Source organism: Dermochelys coriacea, chromosome 8, assembly GCF_009764565.3.
Source record: "Dermochelys coriacea isolate rDerCor1 chromosome 8, rDerCor1.pri.v4, whole genome shotgun sequence".
Taxonomy (NCBI): Eukaryota; Metazoa; Chordata; order Testudines; family Dermochelyidae; genus Dermochelys; species Dermochelys coriacea.
This window is the reverse complement of record NC_050075.1, coordinates 51,648,530-51,667,775: the sequence shown is the minus strand read 5'-3', so window position 1 is coordinate 51,667,775 and position 19,246 is coordinate 51,648,530. Positions and strand designations below refer to the sequence as shown.

The following is a 19,246-nucleotide window of genomic DNA, read 5'->3' as shown; positions in this document are numbered from 1 at the left end:
GGAAGTTTATCGCTCCTTTTAACCATGATTTTAGATTTCTACAGTGATTTATGTTCTCTCTTCACAGCTATCACTGGTTCTACCACAGCAGATAGCACAGAATCCCCAGCTACCACTCAGCAACTGCCCTCCATTGTCACAGGAAGTGCCCCTACAGAGGGCTCTCAAGATGCAGGTTGGGACTCTAATGCTGCTTCTATCTTTTGACCATATTTATTTCTTTGAACCTAGAGGAAGCTGTAACTTTCTCTTCCTCAACAGAGCCAGAATAAGTGTGAATGTCTGCACATGGCAACTGCAGGTACGAGTGTTGTGACTTCAACCCAGTGCAGTCCTACAGGAAAAACTTATTCTTTTACATACACAGCGTAGGGCTAAAAGGCACTAGAGCCTGGGCAATCTGCTGGATACACATTCATCCAGAAAAGCAAACTCCAGCACAGCAAGGCCAGTAGGCATTTCCCATCCTTTATTCAGGCCCTGCCCCTATATTATCTGTACTGTACCTGCATTTGGGGGATGTAGTGAGGAGGTGTGGCCTCCCTCAGAGGCAGATGTGGAGGGAATGCCACAAGTTGCCTGGCGGGTGGAGCCAGGACCACGCCCTGAACACCAGAAACAGAAGAGTGGGCCAGGAAGGGGAAGTATAAAAGGCCAGCCCAGCAGCTCAGCTGGGACAGAGGTGCTGAGAGAGACAGACATGTCGTCCCTACTGCTGGAGTGGGATACTGAGGAGAACCGCAGCTGCCCTTAGAACCCTGCCACTCTCCACGCTGAGGAACTGCTATTGCTACCCTTGGTGGTATATCCCAGGGAAACGAAGAATGATCCCTGGATGCAGGTACGCCTGAGAGAGGGAGTAGGAAGAAGTCCAGGGAAACTAGACAACAGTCTGGTTAAGAGCTGTCCTGGTACAAGGTCAGTGTATTGTGGGCAGATCCTGGCTGACCCAGTGGCAGACCACTCCACCACTGTTAGGGCCCTGGGCTGGGATGTGGTGGAGTTGGGTGGGACCACGTTCCCCCTGCCACCCCACTCCTGGGGTTGCAGTACTCCCCCTCCTTAGGCCAGGAGGCCTGCATCCGTCTACAGTCTGCTGAGCTAGGACACTAGACTCTGTGAATCTGGCCTGAGTCCCCTAGACTGTGTTTGGGTGCTCAACTAGGGTTGCCAACTGTCTGGGAGGGTGTTCAGATGTGGGAGGGGGCTCAGATCTGGGGCAGGGGTGTGGGAGGGGGTTTGGAGTGCAGGAGGCGGTACAGGCTCTGGGAGGGCGTTTGGGTACAGGAGGGGGCTCTGGGCTGAGGCAGGGTGTGGAAGAGGATGAGGGGTGTGGGCTCCGGGCAGGCTTTTCTCAGACAGTTCCCAGACAGCGATGCAGGGGGGCTAAGGCAGGCTCCCTGCCTGCCCGGGCACCGCTTCTGGAAGCAGCCAGCATGTTCTTATGGCTCTTGGTGGCACTGTCTCCACAGGTCCCAGCTGCAGCCAATGGGAGCTGCTGAGTTGGAGTTCAGGGCGGACGCAGTGTGTGGAGACCCCCTGCCTCCACCCAGGGATGTGCCATCCGCTTCCGGGAGCAGCGTGGGGCAGGGAGCCTGCGTTAACCCCCCTTGTGCAGCCTAAAATCTTCTGATTTGGCTTCAGTAGCCTGATTCCAGGAGACTCCCAGCAAAACCAGGAGGGTTGGCAACTCTATGCTCAACCCCAGCCTAAGCCCTAATGACTTGCTGCTCCGCCCTGACCGAGAGTTTGGAATTATAGACTGCGGGCGCTTCACCCTAACGGCAGGTCAGAGCCCTGACCGTTTGCTGCCCTGCCCTCCTTAGGGCTGCACAGATAAACTGATACAGCTCTGCCTGACTGCAGGCCAGAGCCCTGCTTGTTTACTGCCCCACCCTGCTTATGCTCCCTCCTCCACCTGCTTGAGGGCTGGGCTTATACTTGCTACAGCTCTGCCTGACTGCAGGCAAGGGTCCTGACTATTTGCTCTCCTGTCCTGCCCTGTTTGAAGGCTGCCTGACTGCAGGCCAGAGGCCTGATTGTTTACTGCCCTCCATGAGGGCTGGGCTTATAACTTGGTACTGCTCTGTCCTGACTGCTAGCCAGAGCCCAGACTGTTTGGGGCCCCTTCCTGCTTGAAGGCCAGGGTCTTTTGAGTACCCCTAATTCCCCCCTCTTTGTTTTGAGCATATTCTGGCAGCTCAGACTGTGAGGAGGCATGGCCTCCCTGAGAAGCAGATGCGGAGGGGCGGCCACAATGCTTACAGGAAACATCTCCCATCTAGCTTTGATATCTGTGGCTATTTCCCCGAGTGACAGCCTTTAACCTTGCCACTGTGTGGACATAGATGAGAAAAGCAATTGAGTGGGATGCTGTCACCCATTGTATAGTCCAATCTCATCTTAAGTTTTACATACTGAGGGCATGTACACTCTATGTGTAAGTTCTCTCCCACTAAGATAAGAACATACCCTCTTCCTTTCAGTCTCTGTTTGGAGTGATAACTCTCATTCAGGGATAGCCAGTAAGTGGCACTAGTGGGGACAGCAGTGTTGGAATTAACAATGGCATTGGAAGCAGCATTCAGCTCAGACCTGACAGTTTTGCACAGTCAGGGGCACTCATTTCATGCTCAGGCACCCATTCAAGCTTTCCTGAATTCAGTTGCCTTCCTCAACGTGTGTGTACTTCTGTGAAAATAGAAGCCCAACAATCCTGAGGAGATGGACTGCAGCCATTCTGGAAGCATCATGCATCTCAACCCTTTAAGTAGTGAGTAGATTGCACAGGTGTGATACATTGTAACTTCTTATTAGGGGGCATTACCATTGTACAATATATGAGAAAAAGCAGCATTTGCTTAGCACTGGACTACACCTCCATTCATGCGACACTTTTTTCCTGTGTAGATACTGGATACATAATTCTGAAAGTGGATTTTGTCTCACCTGCCCTGGTAGATCTTGAGGATATAAAACAGCAGCTCCTGAATGAGGTGAGATGCAGTCCTTCTCAAAGAGTCTCCTCTTGCAACAGCAGTTTGCAAACAGAGTTTCTGGTGGGCTTCAGTGTGGTACCTGCTTGCAAACCGACCTAAGTTACACACAGGAAAAATGAGCTGGTGGGAGAGGGAAAGGGAGTTGTGTATAAGTGTGAGCCAGAGCAATCTGTTCATTGGGGGTTGAAGATTTTCTTTCTTTTGGGCACACCTCATGAGTGAGAGACATCGCTTTTCCCATGCAATTACAGCTGCTATCTACACATTAGTCCATCTGCAATCTGAGGCCTGGGCAACAGGGAGGAAAGAATGACAGAGGCTTTACCAGACAGCTCCATGCTAGTAGTGTTTCATTCCATATTCATGTCCATTCCTTCTCACCTCCCTCCCCTTCCAGTATCTCATCACTGAGATGTTCCTCTCCCACAAGGTCCCTTCTGTAACCATCAACACAAACTCTGGGTCTATAGTTGGCAGATGTCAATGGTGGAACGCTGTAGTGGTAGTTGTTCTGTGTCCCCAGCCCTGCTAACTTCTGTGACAGAATTCCGGACTCAGATGGCTGCCCCACTCCCTGGTCAGACAAAGCTGCACTGCTCTGACACTGGGCTAAGTAGCAAGGGGGATTTCCTGCAAGTAGTGGAAAGCTGGTCTGAGTCACAGAACCCGGCGTTCTGCTACATCAGGATAGTTGCAGGTTCCCACCAGACATGCCAACCCCACAAAAAACTCGCAAAAATTGGACTTGTTTTTGGCTTAATTGGCTTGTTGCGGGTTTTTTTTTTTTTGGATCAACTCCCAGCAAGCAGGGGCAAGGGGGGGGGAGAGAGTCGGGGTGCACAGCAGGCCCACCCCAGTCCCAGACTGCACACCTGGGGGGATCTAGTCACAGTGAGGTTCTTAGAGATTGGCTTTTGGCCTTGTTTTGAAAGGGGATTAGCTTGATTTTTGGCTTATTGTGAAAGTCGGGGTGCTTATTTACCGTGTGAAAGCTGGCAACGGTGGTTCCCACTGATCTTATAAAAGGACAGCAGAGAACTGATCCTTACTCTGGCTCCATGGAAACAAACCAAAGTATTCATTACTTGCTACTGGAAGAACTGAGAGGGAAACAACATTATGGGTCTATAGCCAGGATATTCAATCTACATCACTGCATTGAAAAGCAATAATTAAATACACCTTCTAAGGATATGGAGATATTTAATATGCAGGGCTGGGAGAGAAGGTGAAGGACAGGAATGTATGGTGTTCTAGAGACGGTGAGAATTCTCTTTTCAGGAGGATACTGCCTACGTGTAAGCAAGCTTGTACCCCACAGGTTTAGACAGCTGCAGCTTTTCTGTTAAGTAGAGACATGTACCCTAGTATCAATATAACCATGACTTTTATTCTTGCATTCTTCAGGTAGAAGAAATACTAAAGGGGAGTTTTCCCATAGGGTCATTCCAGCTGAAATGAGTCAGCTATGAACTGTGACAAGACCAGACCAAACGACCCAGCACTAACATGAAGTTCTCTAAAGAAGGAAAAAAATGCTCCTTTTGGTACAAATAATTTTGGACAGTGGAACCAGAATGTGTATGGGCAGATCATAGATAAAAAATAAAGTTAACATTTCAGGCAGGGAGACAGGGATGTAGAATAAGTGTAGCTAACTGCTGAGGAAAGGTACAAGGAAATTAGATAGTGTCTCTTGTGGAGGAAATGGAAGAGGGAATTCTCAACCAGTGCATCACCAGACCGTTGTTTGTTTTTGCCCCAGTGCCCAGAATCCCCATTCAGGATTAGGCCCCCTTGTGTTGGGCAATGTAGAGGTATATTAAGGCAGGCCCAAGCCCAGAGAGCTTCCAGTCTAAATAAGGACAAGACAACAACAGGTAAACGTAGAACAGAACAGAGATGGTAGGGTCAAGGTGGTGACAAGAAATAGAAGAACAAAGTTGCATACATTCACTGTGTGTATAGTTTGAAAGCCTTTAAAACCCTGTATATAAAATGACAATTTTAAAAATAAGCTTTTACCAAATCTATGCCCAACACAAAGTTTTCCATGAGACAAATCCAGGGGAAGGGATTTTCCACTTTTTGTATTCCCTTGTAATTCATGTATATGGAATGATAAATATAACATTACTAAGAAGCCACTACTCTGTGTGCATCTATGAATAAACATACCCTTGAAGTGGCTGCAGCTTAAAGGATGCAGCTTTGTGCTAGGCTAGTGTAAGAGAACCTGCAAATTAGAAATTTAGTACAAACAATGGAAACTGAGGTTGCTTTCATGGTCCAAGATTACAGAAATGCAAAGTGTCCAAAATAACTAATGCGAAGAAAATCAGATGGTTGAGAGTGTTTTCATTACTTACGGTGTTATTAGTAACATAAAGGAATTTTTTTTAAAGAGATGATTTCTTTAACTTTGAGAAAGGTAAAGTTTACAAAGATGGTTGGAGTGGATAGCACTTCTGTTTCACCACAGGGTGTCACCCTTTCTCTCTATACAGTTTAGCTGGACTATTCCATGTGGGTAAGAAGATTCAAAAGCAGGGAGAACGATGAAGGGAGCTGTAGCTCACGAAAGCTTATGCTCAAATAAATTTGTTAGTCTCTAAGGTGCCACAAGTCCTCCTTTTCTTTTTGCGAATACAGACTAACATGGCTGCTACTCTGAAACCTGCATAGGGAAGGAGAGCTCAGCAAAGGGGACAAACTTTAGAACTGAGGCCACGCACAGCACAGAATTCCAAACCCAGATGAGTGGATAGAATTCTGGTTCCACTGATCTCTAATGGAGAGCACAGTGAGAGATAAATGACAAACCATATTGTGCTCACCAGCAAGCTGCAATTTCAAAGCCAATCTCTGATGCACTCTTCAGCCACAGACCATCTGTTTCCTGCTCACTCCACCTTTTCCCCCCATCCATCGCTTGCCCCCATTGTTACTCGCTCCTTTTCACTGGGCTGGGGCAAGGGGTTGGGGAGGAGATGAGGGCTCCAGCAGGGGGGGCGGGTTCTGGGATGGGGCCAGAAATGCATGGTTCAGGGTGCAGGAGGGGGCTCTGGGCTGGGGTAGGGTGCAGGCCAGGGATGTGGTGTTTGGGGTGCAGGAGGGGGCTGCGGGGTAGAGTCAAGGGGTTTGGAGTGTGTGTGTGTGGGGGGGCCTCTGGGCTGAGGCAGAGGGTTGGGGTATGGGAGGGGTTACAGGCTCTGGGCTGGGGGCTCCACAGTGGGGCCAGAAATGAGGGGATCAGGGTGCAGGAGGGGGTTTGGGCTGGGGCACGGGTGGGGGGTGCCGGCCCTGGGGGGGGAACCAGGGGTGGGGCAGGGGGTTGGGGTGTGGGTTCCAGGAGGGAGGTTGGGTATGGAAGGAGCTCAAGGCTAGCACAGAGGGTGAGGTGTGGGAGGGGGTGTGGGCTCCAGGCAAGACTTACCTTGGGGACTCCCCAGAAGCAGCGATGTGTCCCTCGACTTCTAGGTGGATGCGCAGCCAGGCATCTCTGTGCATTGCCTCCCCCACCGGCACCATCCCCACAGCTCCCATTGGCAACGGTTCCTGCCTTAGCCCCACCAGTCAGACTTTTAATGGCTCGGGCAGCAGTGCTGACCGGAGCCACCAGGGTCTCTTTTTTACGAGGTGTTCTGGTCAAAAACTGGACACCTGGCAACCATACTTGGATAGCTCAAGGAGTTGCAATGCAAACTGACCCAAATGTTGAGTTATACTGTTGCCTTGCAAATTTCCTCCGACTAGTAAAAAAAAAAATAAAAAATTAAAAAAAAATTGCCCCAACACATATGTACAATCACCCAGCAGTGAGAGCAGTAGGATTTTTATCAATGCAGGCAGGTTGAGTCCAGACTGTTTAAAGTTAGAGTTTATTTGTATTCTTTGTAGGAATATCAATAAAAGACCTCAAATGTATCTATATCTGTACATATACAAGAACCTTGGAAAAATTATTCACAGAACAAAAATAAATCTTCTTTAGAACAAACCCAGGCAATGAAATGCAGAGATGGAGCTCAGAGACTGAACAGTCCAGTGCTACTAGCATAAAAATATGGTTTTGAAAACTAACTTCATTACTTTTTTAAAGGTGTAATTTGTTGAACTAAAAAATAAATTATTTAGAGCTATCATTGTAAAATAGTCCTGTGTAGTAACACTCTCATTAAGGCCCTTGGGATAGAAAATCTATTTTTGTACAGGTAGGATTCCTGGCAGGAGTGATTCACAATGACATTCTCTCTCTCATGGGAGCTAATTTAATGTAGGGAAGGAAGTGTCTAAAAGCATCAACCTAAATTTAACCCTTTAAATCTATCATACACTGTTGGAGAATAGTGGTTGACCAGATAATGTCCTATTTGGTTAATGTTAATCAACAATATAAATATACATGTAATGGTTTAAACATGAATTGTTCCCCAAGAGCGATGTAGACATTTTTACAGAACACATAAATAGGATTTGTACATACATCACATTGGTCACTCAGCAAATGAATATGGCTAACATACACCACTGTTAAATCACTGACTCATTGGTTAGTTAAAAGCTGGTGGTTTGAACTAGCATTAGAGCATGAAATTAATGCAAAAGGTAAAAAAAAAAATGCCAAAGCATTTGCAATATGAAAAACATTCTGGGATGGCCGAATATAGAAGTTATCCAACCACAGAACACAATCTATGTCCACTAGCTAGGAAATATGCACATCTCTCTCCACCCTACTTGGGACCCTCTCATGATATGAGAGGGTTTCTAAGAGAGAATGTTTGAAATGTGCAGCTATATGCATATGTGTATGTATTTATATACATGAATACCCATTTCTATACACTGAAGAAAAAACAGTAGATGCTGAGTGACTCCAACTTCCAACCCTTTTCCTTCTTTAGGACCTGAATTCCCTCTGTTGCGAAGAAGGGTCCTTTAGATTAGGCCACATTTAAGCCATTCACTCACCCTTAGCTTCTCCTCCTCTCCTGAGATATTTACTGTTTCTCTTGCCAGTGTGATTACTTTTGTCCCTCATCAATGCAGCATATAGCATTCAGAATTTGACAAATCGCCAGAGTACAACACATGCTATTGTGCTTAACTGCAACACCACAAACAGGTCAAGAGCTCTTATTTAAAATTCAGAAATCCAATTGGCTCGTATAGGAAAGGGTCTCTCAGTTCATTTGTCTTTTTCGAGGGACCACCATAAAGCAAGAGTCATGGATGTGGCCAGCAAGCACCTAATCCCCAAAGTCACGGTTAGCCCCATCACACCCCGATACAAGTAGTGCTTCTGGACTCTCTGTCAAGGAGTAAGGGCGAGAAATAGCACCACAAGCACACAGTCAATGGCTGGCCACAGAGAGGTCTGTTGGCCTGAGGCCTGTGTGTCACTGTGATAATTGTTGAGAATGCAAAGGTATATTGTAAACTCCCTCTCTCACTCAGCACAGCTCAGATGAAGGATGACGAAATTAGATTTAGTGAAAGTCACAGACAGTGGAAAGCTACAGTTTTAGGTTGAGGCTTGGAGAATCAGATGGCAAGAGCCATTCCTTAAAGTCAAAATAATGTTTAACCACAAACTGTGATGCTTAATAGAAACTGATGGCACCAGAGAGCTTGGGATAAGGAATCCTCGCCTTCCTTTTCCACTAGCAGCCCTGTCCCAATGCCTCCCCAACAGAGATGCACTCATGGAGGCAGCCCAAAGTTGGGAACAAACATATAGGGGTTCTAGAGACTTCTAGAAGCCTTCCTACATTACCTCTGCTGTCCTCAAGTGAAGGGAGCCAGTCTCCCACAACAGCATTACACATGGCCTACTATGTTTAGATGATTTGTCAATGTACTAGCCAAAACCCTAAAAAGCTATAAAGTTCATCATCAGATTTTGTTCCATTTATTTTTCCTCTCATTCCTGTAGAAATGCATAGACTGCTCATCTGAAAACGTTTATTGTCCCATTCAGATTAAAATGGACCAGGAAGCTCTTTTCTTGTTACTGTGTGTTTCAATGCCACTTGAATTTTATTAGACTGAACAGAAGAGAAGCTGGCAATGTCACATACTCTAGTCTCTTAACAAATGAAACTCTCCCTAGAAAGCAGCTCTAAAACAAAGGGGGAGCAGAACACAGAAGTGTAATGTTCTGCTCCATATTTAATCCGCTTTTACTTAACAATATTGTGCAACTGCCACCTTTACCTGAGCAGGAAATTATAAACCAACAGAAACATCATCACAGCAACAAGCTCTAATGACTGAGCCCTAGAAAAGTGGCCTTCTCCAGGGTGACACTGAAGAAAAGCACAGGAGGATGTGCGTATTTGTATACATTACTCAAGATATCGCCAATCCCGTTATATAACCTTTCAGCAGCTAGGAAATCCCCTCTGAAAACCAGGAGCAGTTGTATTTGAAAGCACTCTATCCTATGCATAGGGAACTTCACTCTATGATGCCAGGTACAATGCCATCAACTCTGGTGGTGCAACGGTCCCCAGTAGCCTACATGTACTTGATTATGATTTGATACGATATGCATTGAAAAATGCTGTCCCTACTGAATTTCTCGGCAGAAGCCTGTGTGAATCTTACACAAAGGCAAGTGCACAATACATTCCCAAGAGCCTTCACCATCTAATCACACATCAAAGCAGTGACTGTTCATGGATTATCATAAGGCTCTGGTCAGCTCATCTCCCTCAGTAGTGTTAGCCTAGCACCACTAGAATGACATTTCGACTCGAGTCTGTATGTCCAGGTAGACCTTCTTCTAGCCCCCACAAAATAATGCATAGACGAAGTATTCAATTGCTCCTTAATCTTGAACTTCAGAGAAAAAACCCACCCACACCACATGCTGTATATACTATATGATTAAAGTACACGCCCATCTACAGGGCTGCTTTTGGAAAAAAGATTTTGCATAGCACAGCTGGGTGAATATAATCTGGGGTAATTATAGTGAACTTCACTTAATTTGTGTGCAGTTATATAACACAGGGGAGGCGTGCAGTCACTGCCTGCAAGCCACACAAAAATGCTGAGCTAAAGGGGGTTTCATTGGACAAGACCTTCTCGCAAAAACATCAGAGCTACTCACAATAGACAAATGGATCCACAGCTGTTACTATGACTGCAGCCTTGGTACACGGTTAGGAGGAGAGAGGGAAAGGCCCAGCTCCCAAGGGAGAAAAAAGCAGGAGTCGCAATGAGCCAGAGTTGGAACACATTGTTTGGAAAGTTTTTTTTTTAAAAAATCACTACTGTGCAGATCCAGTACAGGCCCCATTAGCACAGAAGCCTCCACAAACCTGTCTGTGCTGCTTCAAGAACATGAAGCAGGACCTCTCCTTGCTCTTTGGTACCTCTCATGTTTGAGAACTAGGCAGAGGAAGCAGCTTTGAGCCGAGAGAACATTAAAAATAAATTCTTACTCACTTCAGGTAAGTGTTCTTCCTCTCGATGGAAGTAACTACCACAGTCCTACTAAAAGAGATTCATACACTTTTACTTTATGTGTCCTACTGTCCAGGAGATATGGTCTCTCTGTTTTTGTGCATAGTTATATATGTACATATATGTGTGTGCATGTATGTTTAATGGAAGTAACTTTTAACTTGCACAGTTAACATATTGCGCTTTACAACAAAGAAATAGATTTGGCCTAAAGAGTTAGGCTAATTCATTTCTAAACAGCAAACAAACTTGGACAAACGATTCTGAATTAAGGTCATTGTCAATATTGCCAAACCCGAGCGGTCAGAGAATTCAAATCAGGCCCCCCACAAAGTCATGAGATTGGCTTAGAAATCCCAAGATTTTTAAAATAGTAAGTTTTCACAGATTCATAGTGCTTAAGGACAGAATGGACCATCAGATCACTTAGTCAGACCTCCTGCATAACACAGGCCCTCAAATTTCACGCAGTTACTCCTGGATTGAGCCCAATAACTGGTGTCTGACAAATGCGCATCTTCCAAAGTGGTATCCAATCTTGATTTAAAGACATGAAGAGATGGACAATCCACCACTTTCCTTGGTAGCTTGTTCCAATGATTCATCACCCTCACTGCTGGAAATCTGTACCTAATTTCTAATTTGAATTGGTCTAGTTTTTACTTGCTTTGTGTTGAGCCTTTAAGATTCACAGGTTCATGCTTTTCTCTGCAATAACAAGAGCTAAAACATACTTTTTTTACAAACTGAAAGTGAAGATTCTCACAATCATTTGATTTCAGAAGCTGGGGCTTTAAAAAAACCCACACTAAGTATTCCGAGACCACTGGTAAAACCATGAGAGTTGGCAATACTGTGTAATTCCTGTTAATCTTGTACGGCATGTAATATTACAAAATCTTCCTTCCCACAAGGTTACTTTATAATTTCAGGATGAGCGTTCATGTACATCCTGCAAAAGTTTGCTCCTGTGGGAAGCAGGCGCAACATTATGGGGGTCATTGAGGTTCAGCTGTAAACTCACCTAGGCAAAAAACTGGAAACGTACAGAACTCAAAAAACATTAATAGAAAGGCGAATTTAATTTGGATGGGGTGGAGATGTTACAAAATCATGCATAGTCTGGAAAAAGCATCTCTGATGTTGTGATACCTGATAACTCAGTGGGTGAAAAGGTGAAAGTGAAAGTGAACAAGACAAAGTTAAAAATAAACAAACTAGGAAAGTTTTATTTTACGTTCACTAATCTATTGCACAGGGCCTGGGTGCCCTTTGGTTAGCCCTTTCCTTAGAGTACTAACCTGATTATTTCCAATGGAGAGTGGAGAACAGATTTGTATAGTTACTGCACTGAGACAATGGACTGTGTGCACACTGGGAATTGGATTGAAGTTCAAAAAACACAGGTATTTACAGTTCTGTAAACTCTAAAAAGGAAAAATCAAATCTTACTGTAACTGGGGTGAAAATATCCCACCTTTAAAACTGCAAATTCCCTTTGTCTATTAGGTGAAAAACCTGGCTTTGGGCAGACCACAAGGAGATAGGCTTACTGCTCTAAAGAGTTCCTACTCAGTATGCTCAGAGAGACTGGAATAGCCTTTTGCCTGTATCCTAGCAATAGCAGATACAGAAGCCAACAGGATCCAGTGTTCCTGCATGAAGGTTGGGTGTGGAGTTGTATTCAGTTAAAGAACTGGGGAAGAGAAGGTTAAAATCGGCAGATGAGTCTCTTTTATAATTCATTTAACTAATATTTCACTTCACTCCATGTGCTTGTATCAATCACCCTGATATGTACAGCTTCTAAGTAACCAACTGCTTCTGTCTCTCTTGCTCGCTCACGCCTTCACCCACACTGGACATGCGCACACACACTCCTCTCTCTTCCTCTTCTTCCTCCCCAAGGACTGCAGTGCTTTGAACAAGAGGAAAAAATAATAATAAAAATAGCAATAATTAAAAAAAAAAATCTACATGGTTGACTTCCTTTTGGTATATTACAGTGGCATTTTCTGTACACGGCCCACAACAGGCTCCCTATGTATATACACAGTGATATGGAGGGCCCTTGCCCTTATTATCCTGGTCTAACTGGTAGGCTGTATTTCCCCATCCAGAGTTTTTCTTTTAGCAGCATTCTGTAAACCTGTAAGGAGTCTGTGTTCGGCTTTCTTGAGTCTGCTTCCTTCTGCCCTGCCCCTGGGGAGATGGCCAGCAGCATTTAACCTGTTAGCAGCTGCTGTTTTTGAATTCACCATTCTCCGTGATGGAAAGCTTGGTGGGGTTGGTAGGGGAGATGCCATTGCGGACCTGCATGCTGTAGCGCTCCTTCACCTGCGTCAGGGCACTCATCAGCCGAGTATTGGCTGAGTCCAGAGACACGATCCGCTTCTCCTGAAACACACACACACACACACACAATAAATCAAAGCCATTCCACCCAGTACTGCACTTCCCTAAACCTTTTCTTTGCCAGGAACTTCCAATGCCTGCACTGTGATCAAGTCTTCAGATGCTTTCTAGGCAGATATATCCTTACCAGCGTTTCTTGTGGAATGGGGATGTCTCTGCCTCTTTCTGTTTTTTGGAGGTACTACGGCTCCAGTTTGCCAGAGGCTCTGCACACCCCAGTTTGGTCTCCCCAGTTTCTTTACATGATGGAAGCTGCCAAAAAGTCATTGTTATACTTAGTTAACTAATCCAGCCATGGGGGTTATGTATTTCAGGGTTTTGACCCTACAGCCCTTTCACAAGGCAGACGAAGGCGCAAAAGCCTTCCTGGATTTAGAATTTTTTCTCTTATTGGAAAATTTGGAAAACAGAAACAGGCAGCAGCAAAATAAGGGGTGGAAGGTTTCATTTTGCAAAGAAAAGTGCAGGTGGTATGTAAGGGTCATTGTCTCTAAAGACTGCATGGAGAGCGCTCAGTATAAACCCACAGGATGTTTGAAATTAAAACAGCAAATAATGGCAGCCTGCAGTCACCAGCAGTGGTGAGGGTACAACAGCAACACAGGAGAAAAGCAGCCAAAAGCTAAAACTAAGTGGTTATTTGGTGGGGGCAGGGAGGGGTAAGAGGGAAGAGTGGGGGGCGGGGGGAAGATGGCATCAACAAAACACAAAAAACAAACAAACAAAACACACTGTTCCTAGACCCATTCCAGCTCGGAGTTGCTCCAGGACTCTACAAAATCAAAGGTTCTCTCGTTCTGGTTTTAATTCTTCTGGCACAGAAAGTGCTAGCCTCCACTTCAAGCAAAGAAGCTAAAGGATAGTTGAATGCACTAAATACATAAAAAAATAAATCAACTGTGCTATCTGAGGTGGGACACTGAGAAAGGGGATTCAAACCAAGGAGACTGATGTACAAGTCAGCTTTCAATATTTGTCTTGCCTTTAAAAAATGCAACCACACAAAGCAGCAATGGACACCGCAGCAGGTAAACATGCTCTCTGTGCTACCAGCCGATTGACTTATTTTATATTCTTATTTTTAAAAAAAGCTGCATGCAATCTCTGCCCAGTCCAGCCCCAGCCCATTGAGAAACAAAGGGAAGGAAAAATGATGTACAGAAGGCACAAACATTAAGGGATAATTCAGATGTTGCTCAGGAGACAAGTTTTACAGCAGCACCATGAGGTTCACATCCCAGCATGTCAGCTGAATGGGACATGTGAAATCAGGGAGAATGTTTATTCTTCCCAAAGGATTTCCCCAAGTGAATAAAGGTGGGGGACTCAAAACAAAACAGAGTTTAGGTGCTGCTTGTATAACAGAGCTGATGTAGGAAACAGGGTCAGTAGAGATCAATAGGAAGATCAGGCCATGACCACTCATTGTCCTATCATTTCACTGCTCCTAGTCCAGAAAGGGGAAAAAAGAAGGGGGCAAGAGCTGAGAGGTAAAGCATCAGCCTTCCCTCCAACACCAAAGTGAGGAGATAGGTTTAAAGGAAGAAAGAAAGAAAAATACCTGACTTAGCAGAGATCCGTTTCCTCAGCAAGACAAAGTCCCTCCTTTCCCAAACTCAATCTCCCCATTCATTTTTAAAAGAAAAGTTTCTCTTAAAAAAATTTGGCCTTACAAAGAGTTAAAAATGGAACGCTGGGGTGTTTCCTGACACTGATTGAGCATGCTCAGTACATGAGATAATTGCAAACTCAGACCAAACATGGACAGAACATCTGAAAAGCTTTAACCAGAATGTCAATCTTGAAGGCATGAGCTTGGTGAACAAAAGGAGATGCACCCTGTTGACACCTCCTCACTCAAAGGAAAATGCAATCTAACCAAATACATTCCTAATGCACATGAATTAGGTGCAGGGAGTGGTTGGAGCTGGAATGTGTAGGAGGTCAGTGCACCAGGCCAGGGCTGGGTACTGCTCAGCTAGAGAACTGATTGGGTTTACTTGCCTGTTTGAATTATCTCATCCCCATTTATGACCTGTAATTTAACACAGTGGAGATGTCACTTGCAATAGCAATTGGCCTATTTCATAGAATCACAGAATCACAGGCTTAGAAGGGACCACTAGGGTCATCTAGTCTAACCCCTGCCAAAATGCAGGATTTGTTGTGTCACTTTGCAGCTCTGCTATTCTCTGGGGAGGTTACCATCACCCAGACCTCTCTCTTTTCAATCTGAGAAGCACAGAAAGAGCCTCCGGATTCACAACATCTACAAACGTTGTGCGGTAAAGTTGTGAGCAATGTCCATAATCAGTTTAACAACAAGACTGTTGTGCATAGCTTAATAATGGATGCCATACCCTGAACAAAGACAGCAATTCCTGCAAAGCATTCTGTGGTGAAGAAAGAGACAAGAAGCCAGTATCCTTCACTGCTATGTCTTAGCATTCATTTTCATCTTGAAAATGAGAAACCAGGATCCAGTTCTGTTCCAAGAATCTCTAAAGAGAATGACCTCCCGTCTCTATCCTGGTGCATTAAACCCCACTGGCCAACGAATCATGGTCTGAAAACAATCTAAGTGTAATTTGAAGTAGATCAATTAACAGCAAAAGAAATCTGGTTCCTCAGACACTTGTGTCCTCTGCAACCAGATGTTGAGCAGAAAAGGGATGTTGGCAGGGTACTCGAGGACCCACAAAAGGCCTTGCATCATGGCCATGAAACTCTATCAAATGACAGGACTGGACTACTGGTATTGTGTTTCTATGGGTTCACTGATGCACTCGCCCTTCCAAACCTGATTTGGGCTTTTTCCTGGGCACTCCCCCACAGCTCTTGTTGGTTTGGTGAGTGAGAGATGAGGTCCAGAAATCAACCCCAAGTTTCCATATGGAGGGGGTTAGGGAACTGGGCTGGGAGAAAGAAATTTGATTAAAAGGGAAAACTTCTCTCTCCATTTTAAAAAGGTTACTTTTCCTAGCCATTGAAACATCAGAGTTACTGTACGGGATGTGTACAGAACTCTGTCTCACATGGCTGATCCCTTCAAGCAATTTGCACTGCTAGTGATCATGCCACAAACAGTTAGCCATCATGCTGGGGCATTGTACCCCTTCAGCATGGAGGGGTTAACCAGCAACAATCCTCCCTTCTGCAGGCTGACACTGAGGGACCAGACTTCTTTGGCATGCAACATCCCCATCGTGTTGCTCCTGGAACAGGCACAGAATTGCACAGAGGATGAGAGGCTACTGGCATAGACTGGTAAAGAGAGGGGAGGGGAAGTTCCTCTCTGCTCAGACATGATCATTCTAGGCTGATTATTGGCTACATGACCCCCGCCCATTAATTCCTCTGTATCTATTACAGTGCTCCCCCACCCACCCATCTCAGCACAGGTATGCCCTCACTGCAGCTGGCCAAGCCCTGAAAACAAGTTCACAGTCCAGATGGGATTCACCATTGTGATGTTATTGACATGAACTGTGACAGTATAGATCATTGTTGCAACCAGGGTCCTATGGTTGCACCAGGTCTTGTACAGAGGAGGTCAAGTGGAGTGTCTATGTAAAGGTTGTAGTTTGCTGGTTATGATTATGCTGTTTGTATGTGTGTATCATTTTTGTATTTGAAGTTATGAATACTGGCTATGTACTTGCATCTCAATGTGTTTGATTCTAAGTAGCCTCAAAAAAGAAAAGGAGTACTTGTGGCACCTTAGAGACTAACAAATTTATTTGAGCTTAATCGTTCGCTCAAATAAATTTGTTAGTCTCTAAGGTGCCACAAGTACTCCTTTTCTTTTTTGTGAATACAGACTAATACTGCTTCTACTCTGAAATAAGTAGCCTCAGTGAAGCATTTGGTCAACTTCTTGAGAAAAGCATATTCTCAGTAAGTGCCCAATCAAGACACCTTTAACTAACAATGGACTTTGGGAGATGCCAATCCACATCTGAGCTTTCCTGGGAACATTCAAACTAACATGTAAACAATGGTATCAGCCTGCAAAAAGCTGAATCATTCATGGACATGTGACTTGCCCAGGTGGCTACAAACTCCATCTTGTTGCTGTGACTTTGCACAGGAGAACAAAGGGGTTTCCACCCACAAGAGAAAGAATATAAAAGGCCCTGGAAACCCCTCCATTTTGTCTTCAGCTGGCTCAAGAGATGGCCTCTCCACCCCCAAGAGATGCCTGAAAGAAACTGAAACAAAGGACAGTAACTACAAGGATGTGAGTGATTGCTGGACCCAGATTAGGAAGGAGTCCAGTTTGTGAAAGAAGCTTATTGGAACATCTCTGGGGGTGAGATTTCATCTGTAATCAGTTTCTTAATGTATTAGGCTTAGACTTGTGTGTTTTGTTTTATTTTGCTTGGTAACTTACTTTGTTCTGTCTGCTATTATTTGGAACCACTTAAATCCTACTTTTTATTCTTAATAAAATCACTTTTGTTTATTATTGAACCCAGAGTGAGTAATTAGTACCTGAGGGAGAAAACAGCTGTGCATCTCTCTCTATCAGTGTTATAGAGGGTGGACAATTTATGAGTTTACCCTGTATAAGCCTATACAGAGTAAAACGGATTTATTTGGGGTCTGGATCCCATGGGGAGCTGGCTGTCTAGTGCTGGAGACAGGAGCACTTGCTAAGCCGTTTTCAGTTAAGTCTGCAGCTCTGGGGCCGTGGGTCAGACCCTGAGTCTGTGTTGGAGCAGACTGGCATGTCTGGCTCAACAAGACAGTGCTCTGGAGGCCCAAACGGGCAGAGAAAATGGGCTCAGAGGTAGTCTCAGCACATCAGGTGATAGTCCCAAAGGGGTTTCTGTGATTGAATCCATCACAACCATCATCTTCAAGGGCTGTCTATAAAAGCCTTTTATACTGCTCTGCATATGCCATGGATTACATCCTTCTACTTCAGGTTGGAGACAGCAGATGAATGGCCCACTCAGAGGAGGATGCCCAGGCCCCTCTTTCAGACAGTTGGTGTGGGAATGGTCAGAGAAGAGGTATCCACATTCCTCCCCGAAGTCTAATAGGTTATTGCTTTTTGGACATGCCTGAGCTCCATCAGTTTGGGATAAAGAGACCCTGAGATTGTACCCAAGTATGAAAATTGGCTTGTTTCATTCATGTCCCACCACACCATCAGCTCACCTCAAAAGTCCATCTGCATGAAGAAAGGGTCTGCTATTCTGCTTTCTTCACAGGAGTCAAATATTAAATATAAGCCCCCCATATTCTCCTCTTTCAGCCTAGGTTTTGAGAGTCAGTGAACACACACAATGTTTCACTCTCCTGTTCACTTAAGTTATATCACAAGAGCATGACTTGTATTCTGGCATCCTCAGTTATAACATCCTGCAGGATGTATGGGAAGCAGGTATGGTGCAATTCCAGCAGGATTATCTTCTTATCCTAGAAGTCTAAACATTTTTGAGCTGAACATAATGCAAAGGCCAAGAGACCATACTCAAGTGATTTGTTCATATTAGACGGCATAGGTCCAAATCCTCTAGTTTTCAAGTTTAGCATCACTGAAGGAGTAGCTACAGGAAAATATGCTGGGAGATAGCACACACAAGCGTTCCTCCTCAGAGGCTAAAACTTTTCTGGATTCCAAAATAGAACCTCCTGAAGAATACATTTCTGCTACCACAAAGACTTTGAGATCTCTTTTCTTTGTGTATGTTCCCTAGTGACACATACAGAGCTCATACATTTCACAGGTCTCATTACTGTTGGCTATCCATAATGGAACAAATGCTTGCTCACACTTCTGCTCTAATATGCCAATGGCATCTTTGGCTAGATTAATATATAACCTCACGTATGTCAAGGGAGAGAAATTCCAACCACAGCTCAGCGGTTCTGGTACTTCCCGCCTGCATGGTGAGATGACTTTCTGAAACCACCTGGGATACTGTTGTTGTTACATGCATCTTTGGAAAAGTTGAATATTTTAAAATTGTAACTAGGAAGTGACACTAATCATTAAAAAGCACAAAAGCAGGAGAGATATCTACACTCTTGAGCATGAGGGGCACTGACAAACAGTCTCTCACAAGCATAATGCAGCAGGCAGAGATCAAACTGGTTGTATATTTTGTTTATCAGCTTCGTTTCTATTGGGGTGAGCATTGATGCAGAAAGGAAGCAACACAGATTTGAAGCAATACTTCCAAACACTGGAAGAGCAGAACTGCATTATTTACACCTATGTGCCGCATCTACTAGTTCCCTTTCCCACAGCTAAGCTGTATCAACCAAGGCAAGCACTGGAGATTCATGCCACAGTAGGCATTATTCCAAGACTGACTACAGACAGAGTCAGCTGAAGTCAAATG

The 19,246-nt window shown here is 44.7% G+C and overlaps 1 protein-coding gene and 1 long non-coding RNA gene across 13 annotated transcripts in view; one reads left to right on the top strand and one right to left on the bottom strand.

The window, feature by feature from the left end:
• The first annotated feature begins 548 nt into the window (after window positions 1–548).
• On the top strand, window positions 549–16,471 carry LOC122461258. 4 transcript variants are annotated; one of them, XR_006283130.1, is made up of 4 exons: window positions 549–841; window positions 2,487–2,773; window positions 2,911–2,996; window positions 16,051–16,471. It is a non-coding gene; the product is annotated as an uncharacterized LOC122461258 (long non-coding RNA). The 4 variants fall into 4 exon arrangements; XR_006283129.1 differs by lacking the exon at window positions 16,051–16,471 and adding an exon at window positions 5,507–5,555; XR_006283127.1 differs by lacking the exon at window positions 16,051–16,471 and adding an exon at window positions 4,407–5,025 and having other exon boundaries at window positions 550–841.
• The window catches only part of RASAL2 (RAS protein activator like 2), a 276,480-nt gene continuing 268,566 nt past the window's right edge, over window positions 11,333–19,246 (bottom strand). For 5 of the 9 annotated variants that reach the window (XM_038413578.2, XM_038413580.2, XM_038413576.2 and 2 more), the window contains one exon: window positions 11,333–12,872. In XM_038413578.2, coding sequence (XP_038269506.2) covers window positions 12,708–12,872 — 165 coding nt within the window. In that variant the 3' untranslated portion in view covers window positions 11,333–12,707. Of the gene's footprint in view, window positions 12,873–14,894; window positions 14,926–19,246 lie in introns of all 9 variants that reach the window. The other 4 variants (XM_043520219.1, XM_043520216.1, XM_043520217.1 and 1 more) reach the window with 2 other exon arrangements.